This window comes from Narcine bancroftii, chromosome 11 (assembly GCF_036971445.1).
Source record: "Narcine bancroftii isolate sNarBan1 chromosome 11, sNarBan1.hap1, whole genome shotgun sequence".
Lineage (NCBI taxonomy): Eukaryota > Metazoa > Chordata > Chondrichthyes > Torpediniformes > Narcinidae > Narcine > Narcine bancroftii.
In genome coordinates, this window is record NC_091479.1 from 16,804,022 (window position 1) to 16,821,445 (window position 17,424).

A 17,424-nucleotide genomic window follows, 5' to 3' on the forward strand; every position below is an offset into this window, starting at 1 on the left:
CCCCCCCACGTTTTCCCACCTTTCGAAGTGTCCCAGGGATTGTACATTGGACAGCACAGAGTCGTGGGTCGCTACCGCGCTGCATGTCCGAGTTTAATCACACGGCCGATACCCACGTCACCCAATTAACCTACAACCCTGTACGTTTTGGAGGGTGGGAGGAGACCAGAGCTCCTGGAAGCAGCAGGTCACAAATATGCATCAACTTTACAGACAGCGCTGGATTCGAACCCAAATTGCTGGCATTGGGATAGTGTTGTGCTAACTGCAACTGCTTGCAGGTGCCCATTGCCACATAGTGGCTAAAAAAATGATCAGAAGAAAGCTTGGTCCAGGGCTAACCAACATCTGCCGAAGACCTGCATCCCAAAACTACCCACACTTCCAGCCAAACTGCTCCAGTTGTGTCAAGATGCTAATGTTGGATTCACAGGACCTAGATCAGATCCACACTGGCCAGCTCTACAACGGAAGTCCTTAGCAGTGCAATCAAGCAACTCAACCTCCTGGAGGACAACTCAGCTCTAGACTTCTAAGCCTTGTTCAAAGGACAAGGTTCCAGAAGCAACTACCCGAGAGCAGTATTGGGTGAAGGTGCCATTAGTTTTACAAGGTAAAACTGCTGATGGGTATGTAAGTGGCTACGGTGAAAAGTCATCTCTACAAGTGTAGCTGAGCTATGCTAGAAGCCCAGTCAACTCCCCACCCTACAAGCTCAGTGCTAATGCTTCCTAATCGCCTTCGCAAGAGTAGCGCCCACTTGCCTGCACAGGCATTTCAAGAAATGAAACACCATCAATGGTGCCTGCAGCATGTATCAGCTATTAAAAAGACTACAGCACAGTACAGGCCCTACATCCAACAAGGCTGTGCCGGCCTACATAGCAGCTCCCAGACAGACACCAACTTGCACACCTTCATCGCCACTCACAGCCCACCTGCACTGCTGAGCATGCGGGGCTCGCCATTCCCTTCACTCGCGCAACAAGAGCTAGCCTAGCCAGTGTTGCTCAGTCTTCGCGACAAAATGGGCGACGGGGGTCTCCATTCTTCATAATGAATGCTTCCAAACAGCTCTCATATCTGTTGGCATCTGGAAGCGTTTGTTGAAAACTTGTCATAGTTCTGCACTTCTCGGAGACCTTGAAATCAGTTTACGCAATGAGCCCAAAAATTAGGGCAGCGGCGGAGGGGAAGAGAATTTTATGCCCATCACATGATGAAGCCCTCAGGATTAGCTGATTTTTATAAGATTTTAAATTTTGACATGCAGCACACAATAACAAGCCCTTTCCAGCCCAATTATCACACAACCCGCCCCTGACACATTTTGAAGGGTGGGAGGAAACCAGAGCACGGGGAGGAAAACCCACACAGACATGGGGAGAGCACGCAAACCACCCCCCCCCCCCCCCAACAGGCAGCGCGGGATTCAAACCTGCATCACTGCTACCCCCACAGCGCTGGATTTTAAAAAATGCGTGCCAATTGTCGAACGCCCAGTTTAAAACCCATCACACCCAACCGATCGACATGCGGGAAATCAAATAAAAATCATCTCTGGTTCCTCATTTCCATTCAAATACATTTAAGCCAAGAGCATCCAGGGGTTTCATTCCTAATAAACAATTTTCACCAAAGATTCTGTTGTGAACAAGGGAGTTTACTCAGTGTCCTTCTAATTGCCATTTTGCAATATTTATTGAGCTCTGGGTGATATTTAACTAGATTATGCTGGGACCAGGCACCAATTTGACCCCTTATTGGCTGTTGCAAATACTGCAAGCCTGAACACCAGAATTGTGGTTAGAGTCTCCTTAATTGGACTGAATAAAAAAAAAATTAAGCACTGGATTGTGGCCATTCGAAGAAGTAGCAACACACCAGTTACTGCTCAAAGACAACATCTAGATTCCTCAGAACTTGAGAACAAAGAGATCCAAACTCTAGACATAACCTGCAGATCAGTGGCCCAAAACTGATAGCCCGAATTAAACGCTACAGACGCTGCTATTGAAGTTTTAAAAACAGATGCGAGAGGCCAGCATCACAGCGTCTGTGGGAGATCAAGAAGCATTTCCGACGTTTCGGACCCAAGCCCTCCATCGGCTTCAATTATTGCCGATGCCATCCGTTCCTTGGGACATGCAAGTTCAACTAACACGCCGTTTCACACGTTGGCCAGCTTAGCACTGGAGTGGCCGTGGTGCATTTCACCCAGTCTCGGGAGTTACAAACTTCTGCCTAAAAGATATTTCAGGAAATAAGCCGAGCTGGAAACCCATGCACCAATTTCCACTGACAATATTCGCAAACATAAAGCAGTTGCCGCACTGCTGGAAAAGGATTGGCATCGATTGCATTTCAGCAAGTTAGCTTCAAATACAGAATTAATGGATTGGTCCCTAGGGTTGTGTTCAGGCAGGGAACTGAGGAGGCATCCAATACCACCAAGATTCTGGCAATAAACCAAACCCTTGCAGAACATTCAAGTTCACACTCTACATGCCTGCCGAGAAACATGCAATATAGGTATGCACTGCTCAATGTCTGTTTGAGCAACGTCCAATGACATATACGTCCATGGTCCCATAATAATTCAGTTACTGAGAGCCAGTCTGCCACAATTTAGAAAGAGCAATAACTACCTACAGGAAGTCCCCGCCGGTCCCCCGCCCGTCCCCGCCGCCCCGCGCCCGTCCCCGCCGCCCCGCGCCCGTCCCCGCCGCCCCGCGCCCGTCCCCGCCGCCCCGCGCCCGTCCCCGCCGCCCCGCGCCCGTCCCCGCCGCCCCGCGCCCGTCCCCGCCGCCCCGCGCCCGTCCCCGCCGCCCCGCGCCCGTCCCCGCCGCCCCGCGCCCGTCCCCCCGCGCCCGTCCCCGCCGCCCCGCGCCCGTCCCCGCCGCCCCGCGCCCGTCCCCGCCGCCCCGCGCCCGTCCCCGCCGCCCCGCGCCCGTCCCCGCCGCCCCGCGCCCGTCCCCGCCGCCCCGCGCCCGTCCCCGCCGCCCCGCGCCCGTCCCCGCCGCCCCGCGCCCGTCCCCGCCGCCCCGCGCCCGTCCACGCCGCCCCGCGCCCGTCCCCGCCGCCCCGCGCCCGTCCCCGCCGCCCCGCGCCCGTCCCCGCCGCCCCGCGCCAGTCCCCACCCTGGTCCCTCCTTACAAATACAAAGTTACAGGTACACTACAGTATCCCATAGAGCTTTGCATGACGCCCGGCTTCACAGAACACTGACGCTAAGCAACGTAGTAATGGTCAAAGGAGGCAATACATTAGGACTGAAGGATTAAGAACTTTAATTCCTGGGTGTCAACATCTCTGACAATCTGTCCTGGGGTCCCCATGTCGATGCAATTAGCAGCTATACTTTGTGAGAAGTTTAAAGAGATTTGGCATGCCAGCTAAGATACTTGCAAATTTCTACATGTGTACCATGGAGAGTATTCTGACTGGTCACGTCACTGCCAGGTACGGAGGCTGCGGCGCTCAGGAGGGAGGGGGGAAAAAAGCTACAGAAAGTTATGAACTCAGCCAGCACCAGTCTTCACTCCACAGAGGACATCCAACAGAAAGCAGCCTCTATCCTCAGGGACACCCCCCCAGCCCCGCCACCACCCACATGCCCTCTTCACTCTGCCACCATCAGGAAGGAAGGGACAAAGATGGCTTCTTCCCCTCCACCATCAGATTCCTGAATGGACAATTAACCACAAGAACCCCACTTCACTTTGTCCTCGTTTTGCACTTTTTTTTAAGTATTTTTAGCTCCTGTCACACGGCCACAAATTTCAAGACAACAAATTCTGATTCCAAACCCCTTCAGAGAAGGGGAAGCTTGCATTCACTCATGATACTGCACCTAATGTTGCACAATCTAGTTGCATTCCATTTGATCTCTTCAGGGAGATAACAGGGTTTGAGTGAAATATCAGTCCAAAATTATAGCCACACACTTGTGGGTTCAGCAGATATTCTGCAATTAGGAGAGATTGGAAGAGCAAGGTTTGTTCTTTTTATTTTGTGTGATTAACTCCCTGTTACCTCAACTGGAGTGTTCCTGGTCCTCGTTCGATAACTGGAACCCGAAGCCATTCCTGGACATTACAACTGCTCGCAGACAAACACTACATTGTTCCCTTGCAGGCGCAAGGCAGATAAAAAATATTTTTTTTCCTTTCCCCACCATCCCTCGCTCTGTTGTGGATGGGGGGGGGGGGGGGGAGGTTGAGGGACAGCCCGGTTGGCACAGTGCCAGCAATCGGGACTCGTGATTGAACCCCACGCTGCCTGCAAGGAGTTTGGATGTTCTCCCCATGCCTGCATGTGTCCTGGGGCTCCGGTTTCCTCCCCCCGTTCAAATCATACTGGGGGGGCGTATAGGTTAATTGAATGGCAGGGTCTCGTGGGCAGAAATGACCTGTTACCGTGCTTTTTTTTTTATATAAAAAAAGTCTGAGGAATTTTTCTACCCGACGGTGGGGCCTGGAATGCAGTGCTTGAGGAAGAGGCAGGTGGTCCCATTATTTAAGGATCAAGACCAGCACACAAGACATCAAGGCAGAGAAGCCCACTGATCCCATACAGGTAAATGGGGTTACCATTGATAAGTACAATGGCTGGCAGGGACCTAGTGGGCCAAATGGCCTGTACAACTGTGATGCTCAAGGACAGAGTGAACAGGTGGAAACAGAAGGCCACATGTGAGGAAACAGGAGCCAATACATGGCCCGCCAGCTATTAACTTTACGCCAATTAATTGGCTCCAGGTTCCATAAATTAACACCGACCTGAGTGGGTGCGAGACATCATGGTTCAGTAGGAAGCATTCACCTCAGCTCCAGGAACCTAGTTTAATCCCAGCTCTGGAGCCGAAATGAACTTGCTCAGTTTGCTTATTCCCCAAGTGATTTAGCTCTATCTAAAGCCCCTCAAAAAAAATTGATTGGGTACTGCAAATGACCAAGGGTCAGTAGCTGGGTGAGGGTAGAGATGGTGGGCAATGGCTTGCAGGAGAGCAGGTGGGGAATGGGATTGACTGGGCTGGCATAGATGGGCTGAATGGTCCACACTGCAATGAAAACAACATTTGCCACTTTAACCCATCATTTCAGATGACCGTTTATGTAATGCCAATATTTCGTGCCGGGATTGCCGCAGGGGAGTGAAACAAAAGTCTTCAGACCTGTGATTGTAGTAAAAACAAATGCTGGAGGAACTTATAGCAGGTTTCAGGCTCAAAACATAACATCCAAAGAGTTCCCCCAGCATGTGTGTTTTTTCCCCCCTTCCCGGGGAAGCAGTGGGTCACAAAGCCATTCAGGTTGTCAACTTGCAAACCACGTTCAAAATTCAAGCACAGCCTTCCATGTAAGAGGAAGGGTCTGCTTGTACCAGCCCAGAGTTATCCTTGCAGTTAAGGGCCACAGAACTTCTCCCCACTACTTTGGAGAGCTTCAATTACCTAGAGCCCTAGCCTGACAGTGGTCCAGAATGCCGCCAGACTCCCAGAGCTCCTCGTGCCAAAAACCTGCCAGCTCCCCAGTGCCAGACCTTGCAGCTCCCACTGCCCCCAATGTGCAAAAAGAATTTTGACATTAGAAGCAACTGCCCATCTCCAACACAGGTTTGGGCACCCAGGTCAGTACAACTCCAGATGCTTCAAGGTGGGCAACAGCAGACCTTCTAGACAAGTGGTTCTCAACCTCCCTCCCCCCCCATGAAGGGGAAGAACCTTACTAACTCTGTGGTAAGGGATTACTCAATGTGGAGAAAAGGTGGAGAATCACTGCCCTAGACACAAGAGCAACACCTGACAGATTGCAACAGCTCAATTCATTTCAGAAACTCAAAAGGGGTAGAAAGCACAGCATCTTGTAGACATATTGTAGGACCATCTGCAAAGGCAGTCACAGTACTGGGGAGGGGGGGGGGGGTGGGAAAATGAACTGGCCTGGCAAGTTGACTGGTGCAAACTCCATCAACATTTTGTCTCAGTCTCAACAGGACTGCAGTTACATTTCACAAACTTCCATGAGATTCTTTTTCAAAAAAAAGTTAAATCTTCATTGAACAACTTGCCTTCGCTACCTGCAAGGGAACAATGTACCGGCTCCGGGTTCCAGTTATCAAAGAGGACCAGGAACAATCCAGTCCGGATAACAGGGAGTTAAAAATCACACAAAATAAAAAGGAACAGGGTCCTGTTAATTCAACGTCAGTCAGCCAGAATGTGCCCCAAACTGGCCCCAATTGAGAGGCTTTTTGTTTTTGAATGAGTAATCTATTGCAAAATAAAAATATCTCAAGAATTTTGCTCGTAACCTTCAAAAAGCCACGTCCTTCGGCCGGGCATGAATGTACTAGCCCTGTGGCAGTGAATCCATTTTTTTAATAAAAAGTTGTCAACGTGCTCTTTGTGGTCCAGGTTAAAATAGAACAAATGCACAGATCGAGAGGATCCCCCTTTTTCACCGACAGTGCTGAGATTGTCGGTGGACTCGGGGTGGGGGTGAGGGTATGACAGGGAAGGGGTTTAAAAGAGGCAGGATTGCTACATTAACAAGAGTGGCAGCCCAGTTCGCTGGCTCAAGATGATATGAATAACTTAGCAATCAAATCTGGAGCAAAACAAAATGCATGCAAATCTTTGACAGTCGCAGAGGGGAGAAAAAGCGGGCTAGCGATTGAATGGGGGTGATGAGCAGAACGGTCCTTTTCCAAGTAAGTGGGGGGAGACTAGAAGGCAAATGTACCCCCAAACCACTGCATGGGGTGGGGGTAGGGTGGGGGTGGAGGGGGGGGGGGAAGAGAATGGTAAAAAACCCCATCAGTTTCCCCCACCCGCAAGAGTGACAGCATCGTGCACTTTAAAATCACCTATGCCATTGGGTTTGGACACCCACCCACACGCCCCCGAGAGGCACCCACCCACACGCCCCCGAGAGGCACCCACCCACACGCCCCCGAGAGGCACCCACCCACACGCCCCCGAGAGGCACCCACCCACACGCCCCCGAGAGGCACCCACCCACACGCCCCCGAGAGGCACCCACCCACACGCCCCCGAGAGGCACCCACCCACACGCCCCCGAGAGGCACCCACCCACACGCCCCCGAGAGGCACCCACCCACACGCCCCCGAGAGGCACCCACCCACACGCCCCCGAGAGGCACCCACCCACACGCCCCCGAGAGGCACCCACCCACACGCCCCCGAGAGGCACCCACCCACACGCCCCCGAGAGGCACCCACCCACACGCCCCCGAGAGGCACCCACCCACACGCCCCCGAGAGGCACCCACCCACACGCCCCCGAGAGGCACCCACCCACACGCCCCCGAGAGGCACCCACCCACACGCCCCCGAGAGGCACCCACCCACACGCCCCCGAGAGGCACCCACCCACACGCCCCCGAGAGGCACCCACCCACACGCCCCCGAGAGGCACCCACCCACACGCCCCCGAGAGGCACCCACCCACACGCCCCCGAGAGGCACCCACCCACACGCCCCCGAGAGGCACCCACCCACACGCCCCCGAGAGGCACCCACCCACACGCCCCCGAGAGGCACCCACCCACACGCCCCCGAGAGGCACCCACCCACACGCCCCCGAGAGGCACCCACCCACACGCCCCCGAGAGGCACCCACCCACACGCCCCCGAGAGGCACCCACCCACACGCCCCCGAGAGGCACCCACCCACACGCCCCCGAGAGGCACCCACCCACACGCCCCCGAGAGGCACCCACCCACACGCCCCCGAGAGGCACCCACCCACACGCCCCCGAGAGGCACCCACCCACACGCCCCCGAGAGGCACCCACCCACACGCCCCCGAGAGGCACCCACCCACACGCCCCCGAGAGGCACCCACCCACACGCCCCCGAGAGGCACCCACCCACACGCCCCCGAGAGGCACCCACCCACACGCCCCCGAGAGGCACCCACCCACACGCCCCCGAGAGGCACCCACCCACACGCCCCCGAGAGGCACCCACCCACACGCCCCCGAGAGGCACCCACCCACACGCCCCCGAGAGGCACCCACCCACACGCCCCCGAGAGGCACCCACCCACACGCCCCCGAGAGGCACCCACCCACACGCCCCCGAGAGGCACCCACCCACACGCCCCCGAGAGGCACCCACCCACACGCCCCCGAGAGGCACCCACCCACACGCCCCCGAGAGGCACCCACCCACACGCCCCCGAGAGGCACCCACCCACACGCCCCCGAGAGGCACCCACCCACACGCCCCCGAGAGGCACCCACCCACACGCCCCCGAGAGGCACCCACCCACACGCCCCCGAGAGGCACCCACCCACACGCCCCCGAGAGGCACCCACCCACACGCCCCCGAGAGGCACCCACCCACACGCCCCCGAGAGGCACCCACCCACACGCCCCCGAGAGGCACCCACCCACACGCCCCCGAGAGGCACCCACCCACACGCCCCCGAGAGGCACCCACCCACACGCCCCCGAGAGGCACCCACCCACACGCCCCCGAGAGGCACCCACCCACACGCCCCCGAGAGGCACCCACCCACACGCCCCCGAGAGGCACCCACCCACACGCCCCCGAGAGGCACCCACCCACACGCCCCCGAGAGGCACCCACCCACACGCCCCCGAGAGGCACCCACCCACACGCCCCCGAGAGGCACCCACCCACACGCCCCCGAGAGGCACCCACCCACACGCCCCCGAGAGGCACCCACCCACACGCCCCCGAGAGGCACCCACCCACACGCCCCCGAGAGGCACCCACCCACACGCCCCCGAGAGGCACCCACCCACACGCCCCCGAGAGGCACCCACCCACACGCCCCCGAGAGGCACCCACCCACACGCCCCCGAGAGGCACCCACCCACACGCCCCCGAGAGGCACCCACCCACACGCCCCCGAGAGGCACCCACCCACACGCCCCCGAGAGGCACCCACCCACACGCCCCCGAGAGGCACCCACCCACACGCCCCCGAGAGGCACCCACCCACACGCCCCCGAGAGGCACCCACCCACACGCCCCCGAGAGGCACCCACCCACACGCCCCCGAGAGGCACCCACCCACACGCCCCCGAGAGGCACCCACCCACACGCCCCCGAGAGGCACCCACCCACACGCCCCCGAGAGGCACCCACCCACACGCCCCCGAGAGGCACCCACCCACACGCCCCCGAGAGGCACCCACCCACACGCCCCCGAGAGGCACCCACCCACACGCCCCCGAGAGGCACCCACCCACACGCCCCCGAGAGGCACCCACCCACACGCCCCCGAGAGGCACCCACCCACACGCCCCCGAGAGGCACCCACCACACGCCCCCGAGAGGCACCCACCCACACGCCCCCGAGAGGCACCCACCCACACGCCCCGAGAGACACCCACCCACACACACGAGACACCCACCCACACACACGAGACACCCACCCACACACACGAGACACCCACCCACACACACGAGACACCCACCCACACACACGAGACACCACCCACACACACGAGACACCCACCCACACACACGAGACACCCACCCACACACACGAGACACCCACCCACACACACGAGACACCCACCCACACACACGAGACACCCACCCACACACACGAGACACCCACCCACACACACGAGACACCCACCCACACACACGAGACACCCACCCACACACACGAGACACCCACCCACACACACACGAGACACCCACCCACACACACACGAGACACCCACCCACACACACACGAGACACCCACCCACACACACACGAGACACCCACCCACACACACACGAGACACCCACACCACACACGAGACACCCACACACACACGAGACACCCACACACACACGAGACACCCACACACACACGAGACACCCACACACACACGAGACACCCACACACACACGAGACACCCACACACACGAGACACCCACACACGAGACACCCACACACGAGACACCCACACACGAGACACCCACACACGAGACACCCACACACGAGACACCCACACACGAGACACCCACACACGAGACACCCACACACGAGACACCCACACACGAGACACCCACACACGAGACACCCACACACGAGACACCCACACACGAGACACCCACACACGAGACACCCACACACGAGACACCCACACACGAGACACCCACACACGAGACACCCACACACGAGACACCCACACACGAGACACCCACACACGAGACACCCACACACGAGACACCCACACACGAGACACCCACACACGAGACACCCACACACGAGACACCCACACACGAGACACCCACACACGAGACACCCACACACGAGACACCCACACACATACGTGACACCCACACACATACGTGACACCCACACACATACGTGACACCCACACACATACGTGACACCCACACACATACGTGACACCCACACACATACGTGACACCCACACACATACGTGACACCCACACACATACGTGACACCCACACACATACGTGACACCCACACACATACGTGACACCCACACACATACGTGACACCCACACACATACGTGACACCCACACACATACGTGACACCCACACACATACGTGACACCCACACACATACGTGACACCCACACAGGACACTGTTTGACCGCTAAACGATGGCTTTTGCGAGCCCCAGCCGCGGTCGCCAGCGCAGCCCTAGTTGGAGGGGGGTCTCCCCTTAAAGAACCCTGACTTGCCCCGTTCACCCAGGCGAGTGGGGAGATTCGGGGCGAGCGTTGGACCGAAGCCGCCCGTCCTGTGTGCGGGACGAGCCCGACTTTCTGCCCAGGAGGGTGCAAGCCCGACACGCCGGGTCTGCGGGATGGGGGCACTGGAGGGGGTAGATGAACCGATCACCTCCCTCCCTCCCTCCAACTTGCTCTTGAGCCCCACTTTAAAAGGGACACAGCGGATGAGAGGCGGTGGTTCCCCCCCACCCCCCCCCCCCACCACACCACCAGAGTTTGGGGGGGGGGGAGAAATGAAGGGATTTTCCCAAAAACACCCCCCCCCCTCTCAGGCTTGGCCAAGAATTCCAACAGATCTTAGAGGAGAAAACAAACTTTCATACCGGGGGTGGGGGAAATAATTGGGCTGAATGACCAGAGGGGGGACATTGGGCTGATTGACCGGGGGGGGGGACATTGGGCTGATTGACCCGGGGGGGGGGGACATTGGGCTGATTGACCCGGGGGGGGGGACATTGGGCTGATTGACCGGGGGGGGGGACATTGGGCTGATTGACCAGGGGGGGGACATTGGGCTGATTGACCGGGGGGGGTCATTGGGCTGATTGACCGGGGGGGGACATTGGGCTGATTGACCAGGGGGGGGGACATTGGGCTGATTGACCAGGGGGGGAGGACATTGGGCTGATTGACCGGGGGGGGGGGACATTGGGCTGATTGACCAGAGGGGGAGGACATTGGGCTGATTGACCGGGGGGGGGGGACATTGGGCTGATTGACCAGGGGGGGGACATTGGGCTGATTGACCGGGGGGGGTCATTGGGCTGATTGACCGGGGGGGGGACATTGGGCTGATTGACCAGGGGGGGAGGACATTGGGCTGATTGACCGGGGGGGGGGGACATTGGGCTGATTGACCAGAGGGGGAGGACATTGGGCTGATTGACCGGGGGGGGGGGACATTGGGCTGATTGACCAGGGGGGGGACATTGGGCTGATTGACCGGGGGGGGTCATTGGGCTGATTGACCGGGGGGGGGACATTGGGCTGATTGACCAGGGGGGGGGACATTGGGCTGATTGACCAGGGGGGGGACATTGGGCTGATTGACCAGGGGGGGGACATTGGGCTGATTGACCAGAGGGGGAGGACATTGGGCTGATTGACCAGGGGGGGGACATTGGGCTGATTGACTAGAGGGGGACACTGGGCTGATTGACCGGGGGAAACCCCCTCCCCCCAGTCTGATGCCCCCCCCCTCCTCCCACTCCCTTACCTCTTCCTCGTTGTGGTGGTTGTTGTTGTGGTCATCAGTTTTCGTACTCATGTTGAAACTTTCCACGGGGGTTCTCCGTCGCGAAGCTCCGGGTGGGGGAGGGCGGGGGGGGGGGGCGTGGAAGGAAATAAACAGGTCCCCTCTCCAACAAACAGTCCTGAAGCGTGGAGAGAGAGAGAGCGAAGAGGACGAGAGCTGGGGGAGGGAGACCGAGTCACAGTCGCAAATCTCTGGGTGAAACAACTCCAAACTCTCGCCCCGACGAGGTGCATCAAGGTGCGCTGAGAGAGGGGCTGGAGGGAGGGTGGGTGGGGGGGCGAGGTCTTGTTTACTCCCACCCTGCTCGTCCCATCAACGCTGTCCGTCCACGTGGCTCGTTATCAATTGGGTTCAGCTCCTCGCCCGGCGAGACCCCTCTCCAATTTGTTCACCAACGAGGCAACTGGCCGGAATTTAATGTAACAATCTCGTTCAGCTGGGAGAGTATCCAAAACGCCTACGTCACCGTCTCCCTTGGAAACCCGCAGCCAATCAGACCGCTTCCTCTTCTTCTTTCAAAAACTTTTGGGGTTTCAAAAAAAGTTAACTTTGAAGTGATTGAGGCTCCTTGTCGATGCACCTTTAGAGATCTGATCCACTGAGCTGGAAAGGAGGTTAACCCCTTGCTTGCTCCTCAACATTGGCCCTGGTGAACGCCCCCAATTTCCCAGGGCATGGTGGCATCAAGTGGACCTTGGGAGGCTGGATGGCAGGGTGTATTTTGACCCCTGAGGGTCCGGGCCCTGCCGAAGGGAGTGGGCACGGCCCAGGGCCTCGCGGGCAAGTCCCTCCCCGCCGCCGTGGAGACGCGCTGCCGGCGGCCAGCTGCCCTCAGGAAGGAGGTGTGGGGGGGCCCGGCGTGAGTCGCGCCGTCAGACTCCTCGACAGCATCTGTATTGCACCATCAGTTTGTTTACATTATTTCTTTACTTTCAGTCTCTTTTTGGGCGCACTGGTAATTCTGCCTCACAGGGGAAAAGACTCAGGATTGTATTTGATTTCATGTTGGAACTTTGACAATAAATCTCAGGCCCCAAACACTGGATCTTGGCTCCATGATGTACCCTGTTTGCCCCGCTGAGTTTCTCCGGCGTTGTGTTTTGACTTCAATCACTGTGTCCGCAGAGTTTCGTGTTTCACTTCTACCAAACGTGGTCCTTGCGAAAGAGAGCTTGAGAATGGGTTTTGGAACTTGGGTTGTGTATCTCTGGAAATGGATTCCTGCTGAATATGGTAAAGATCGCTGTAGAGTGGTTTCTGACCCCCTAAACTCACATTCCACCTTAAGCAATCCCTAATGCCATCGGTGCTCTGTGATTAGTAAGGGATTGCTTAAGGTGGGATGTGAGTGGGAAGGAAAAAGTTTGAAAGCCCCTGTTTTAATCGTCCCTCGTTGGCTCGTCATGTGCACGGTTTCAGAACTCCAAAGGAAATGGGCCAATTACAATTTTTCTCCAGCAAAATATTTCAGTAACATTTGGGACAAGAGCAGTGGTTCCCACCCACATCCCACCTTAAGCAACCCCTTACTAATCACAGAGCGCCGATGGCAATAGGAACTACTTAAAGTGATCTGTGAGTTTAGGGTGGGGCACTGCTAGGGCAATCTGGCCTCCTGAATGCTTGGAGATGTATTTGGATTGCCCCTCCCTCATTATAAACTGGGATGTGGGTCTGGGAGCTTCAAGTGAAGCCAGATTGACAGCACAATTTCAGGATTGAAGGGCACCCATTAAAACAGAGGGTTTTCTTCTGTTTGAGAGCATTCAACCTGTGGGATTTGCTACCACGGGTGGCTGTGGAGCCCAGGTGGTAGGGTGCATTTAAGGCATAAGTATCTGAAATCGTCGGGGTATCAAAGGTTACGGGGAGAAGGCCGGAGAGAGGGACCCATGATGGAATAGGGGAGCGGAATCGATTAGCCAAATGGTGCACTTCTGCCCTTCTATCTTATGGAACTGGGAAGGTGTCATCCCAAAGTTATTGTGTGCAGACCATATCCGAGCAATGGTTCTCAACCTTTTCTCCCCCCCAACCCACAGTCGCAAACCGCCTTAGTATATCACTCCAAAGTAAAAATCAGTAGGCACCCTGGTTGAAGTGAAAACGCAAAATGCTGGAGAAACTCATCCACCTCAAGTCATCAATCCCACAGAGTGTGTGAGTGGTGTGGAGGGGAAAAAAAAGGTGGTGGACCACTATATTTAGAAGGTCAAAGTATAGCAGGCAATGTTATTATGAATGGTAATTGGGAATTGAATTATAATTGGGACAGTTTCCAACACATTTCGTGTGAGCCAGCAATTAGAACTCAGCGAGGGAAGTTGGGATCTTCAGACAAGGGGCGAGAATTGCTGTAACCCCTTCGGCGGAGCCGGGTGATAGGGAAGGAGAGCGGCGTGTGGGGGCCTGGAGGACACTGCCAGTAGCGGGCACCCTGAGCCAGAGATAGAGCTGTGGGCTCTCTGACCTTCAGGTGGAGTTGAAGGGATTTTTTTATTAAGAGGGAAGGGAAAACACTTTGTAATGTCAAACCTTCTTGTTAAATATTGATTTCTGTTTAACTTTTTCATTGCTGGGGGTTGGGGGGGGATGGGGTGGGGGTGGGGGGGATGGGGTGGGGGTGGGTAGGGCAGAAGGAAGATGATCGAACATTTTGGGGAGAAGTTTCGTTGTCAGCCCTGTGTGGGTAACGCGTGATGGATTAGGCAGTGCGTCGGTTTCGAAGTCCATATATAGGAGCAATTAAACTCGGGCTCCAAGAGTTCATTGTTTTCTGCTTGGATTGATCCCAGCTCAAGACAAATTTAGGCATTTGTGTTGAACTGGGAGGATCAAATAGTCAATAAAAATGTAACAGCAGCCCAGGAAAACGAGCCCGTGTAAATGGCAATGAACTGAGAAGTAAAATACTTTGAGGAAAATATGAACAACATGGCATTGGACGGAAGGAAAAGCACAAAACCTGCAGGTCAGACAGGCAGGATAAGCAGCGTGGGGTGAGAGTCTGATCTCGCTTCTTCAACCGGGCAGGAGTTTCAACTGCGTTTACAACTAAACCCAAAACAAAAAGTTTCTGGGTCGCCCTAATATCACTTGCAACTCCTCCCGAGTCTCCAAAATCGAATTAAAACGTGCAGAGGTTCAAATGGAGGGTAGAGAGTTGATGGAAGTCTTGAATGGGGAGGAGGAGGAGGAGGAAGGAGGAATGTATGCAAAAAAATGTAATAAAGACAGAACGGGTCATCGGAGCAAATCTCAACTTGGGAGTGAGAGACAAGAAAACATCTCGTTCCTGTCTGTACGTATGTGTGTGTGTGTCTGCATGTGAGTCTATGTGTGAGTGTCTGTGTTTGTGTGTGTGGTGTCTGTATATGTGTGTGTCTGTGTGGGTATCTGTGTTTGTGTGTATGTCTGTGTGGGTGTCTGTATATGTGTGTGTGTGTGTGTGTGTGTGTGTGTGTGTGTGTGTGGGTGTCTGCATGTGTGGGTGTCTGCATGTGTGTGTGGGGGTGTCTGTATGTGTGCATGGGGAGTGTGTGTGGGTGTCTGTTAGTGTCTGTGTGTCTGCATGTGTGCCTGTCTGTGTGAGTATCTGGCTGTGTGTGGATGTCTGTCTGTGTGGGTATCTGTGTGTGTGTGTGTGTGTGTATGTCTGTGTTTGTGGGTGTCTGTATATATGTGTGTGTGTGGCTGTGTGTGTGGGTGTCTGTATGTGTATGTGGGTGTCTGTGTGTGTGGGTGTATGTATGTGCCTGTGTGTCTGCATGTCTGTGTGTGGGGGTATCTGTGTGTGGGTGTCAGTATGTGTGTGTGGCTGTGTGTGGGTGTCTGTGTGTGTGTATGTCTGTGAGTCTGTGTGTGTGGGTGTCTTTATGTGTGTGTGTGGGTGTCTGTATGTGTGTGGGGGGGGTGTCTGTGGGTGTCTGTATGTGTCTGTCTGTGTGTGGGTGTCTGTGTGTGTGTGTATGTCTGTGAGTCTGTATGTGGGGATGTCTTTATGTGTGTGTGTGGGTGTCTGTATGTGTGTGGGGGGGTGTCTGTGGGTGTCTATGTGTCTGTCTGTGTGTGGGTGTCTGTGTGTGTGTGTGTGTGTATGTCTGTGAGTCTGTATGTGGGGATGACTATGTGTGTGTGTGGGTGTCTGTATGTGTGTGAGGGGGGGTGTCTGTGGGTGTCTGTGTGTGGCTGTGTGTGGGTGTCTGTATGTGTGGGTATCTGCGTGTGTGTCTGTGTGTGTGAGGGTGTCTGTATGTGGGTGTCTGTATGTGTCTGTGTGTGGCTGTGTGTGGGGGTGTCTGTATGTGTGTATGCGGGGTGTCTGTGTGTGTCGGAGGTGGGTATCTAAATGCAATTTCAATGTCCAGGTTCTCTTTTTATTAAGTAAACACACAAAGCTGGAGAAACTCAGGGGTGTCCTTTATATAGTAGCAAAGATACATGACCAACGTTTCGGGCTTTCATCAAGGTTTTTAATAACACATCCTTTTGTTCCAGTCACTTCCCATCTTAAGTAATCCCTTCCTAACCACAGAGCACCTATGGCATAGGATGGTGTGTGAGAGTGGGGGGAAAAAAAGACTGGAGACCACTATATTTAGAGAGACATTGGTAAAAGTGCAGCAGCCAATTTTTTGAAGATTATTATGAATAAAATTGGAAGATGAATTATAATTGCGATGGTTTCAAACATATTTCGTGTTACAAGCATTTATGAGTCAACTCAACAGGGGGGTTGGGATCTTCAGACAAGGGGCGAGAATTGCTGTAACCCACTGAAGCCCCTTCTGCGGAGCTGGGTAATATTGAAAGAGAGTGGCGTGTCATTCACAGCCATGGAGTTTGGCAGACACTGCCATTAGCGGGCACCCTGAGCAATAGAGCTGTGGGCTCTCTGACCTTCAGATGGAGTTTAATGCAATTTTTTTGGGGGAGGGGGGGAAAGAGAGAGAGAAACTTGGACAAGACTGGTTTCATTTCCAGCATGCACTTAGTTTGTTTCTTGTCCTGGGTGAGGAAGAGGAGAGCGGTGGGTCCAGAAGTGAGACCGTTCTGCCCATCTGGATCAGTGAAGGAGAGATGCAACCTGCACATTTCTGAAGGTAGTTCACAAGCTGCGAGGAAATTGATCGTACGAGATAGATGACAGCTCATTTCATTGCCAGGCAAACCCTCTCTTATATCCTGCCCACATTCAGATTTACTCTTGTGAACTTCAGCCCGTAAGCCATGGGGCAGCTGAATTTGAACGATGCACTTTAAAGTGCAAAATTGTGGAAGTTAAAGAAGAAAATTCCGCAAACTTACACCTCAAACTCCTGAATGAAGGAATTTCTTTTCTTTAATTAACTTTTATTCAATATTTATCGAATAACTGAAATATGTCTTGGCTCCACACACCC

General features: G+C 55.4%; 1 protein-coding gene across 1 annotated transcript in view; it reads right to left on the bottom strand.

The window, feature by feature from the left end:
* The window catches only part of rbpms2a (RNA binding protein, mRNA processing factor 2a), a 108,042-nt gene extending 95,575 nt beyond the window's left edge, over positions 1–12,467 (bottom strand). The window contains exon 1 of the mRNA XM_069902719.1: positions 11,984–12,467. Coding sequence (XP_069758820.1) covers positions 11,984–12,034 — 51 coding nt within the window. The 5' untranslated portion in view covers positions 12,035–12,467. The remainder of the gene's footprint in view (positions 1–11,983) is intronic.
* Between the last annotated feature and the right edge of the window lie 4,957 nt (positions 12,468–17,424).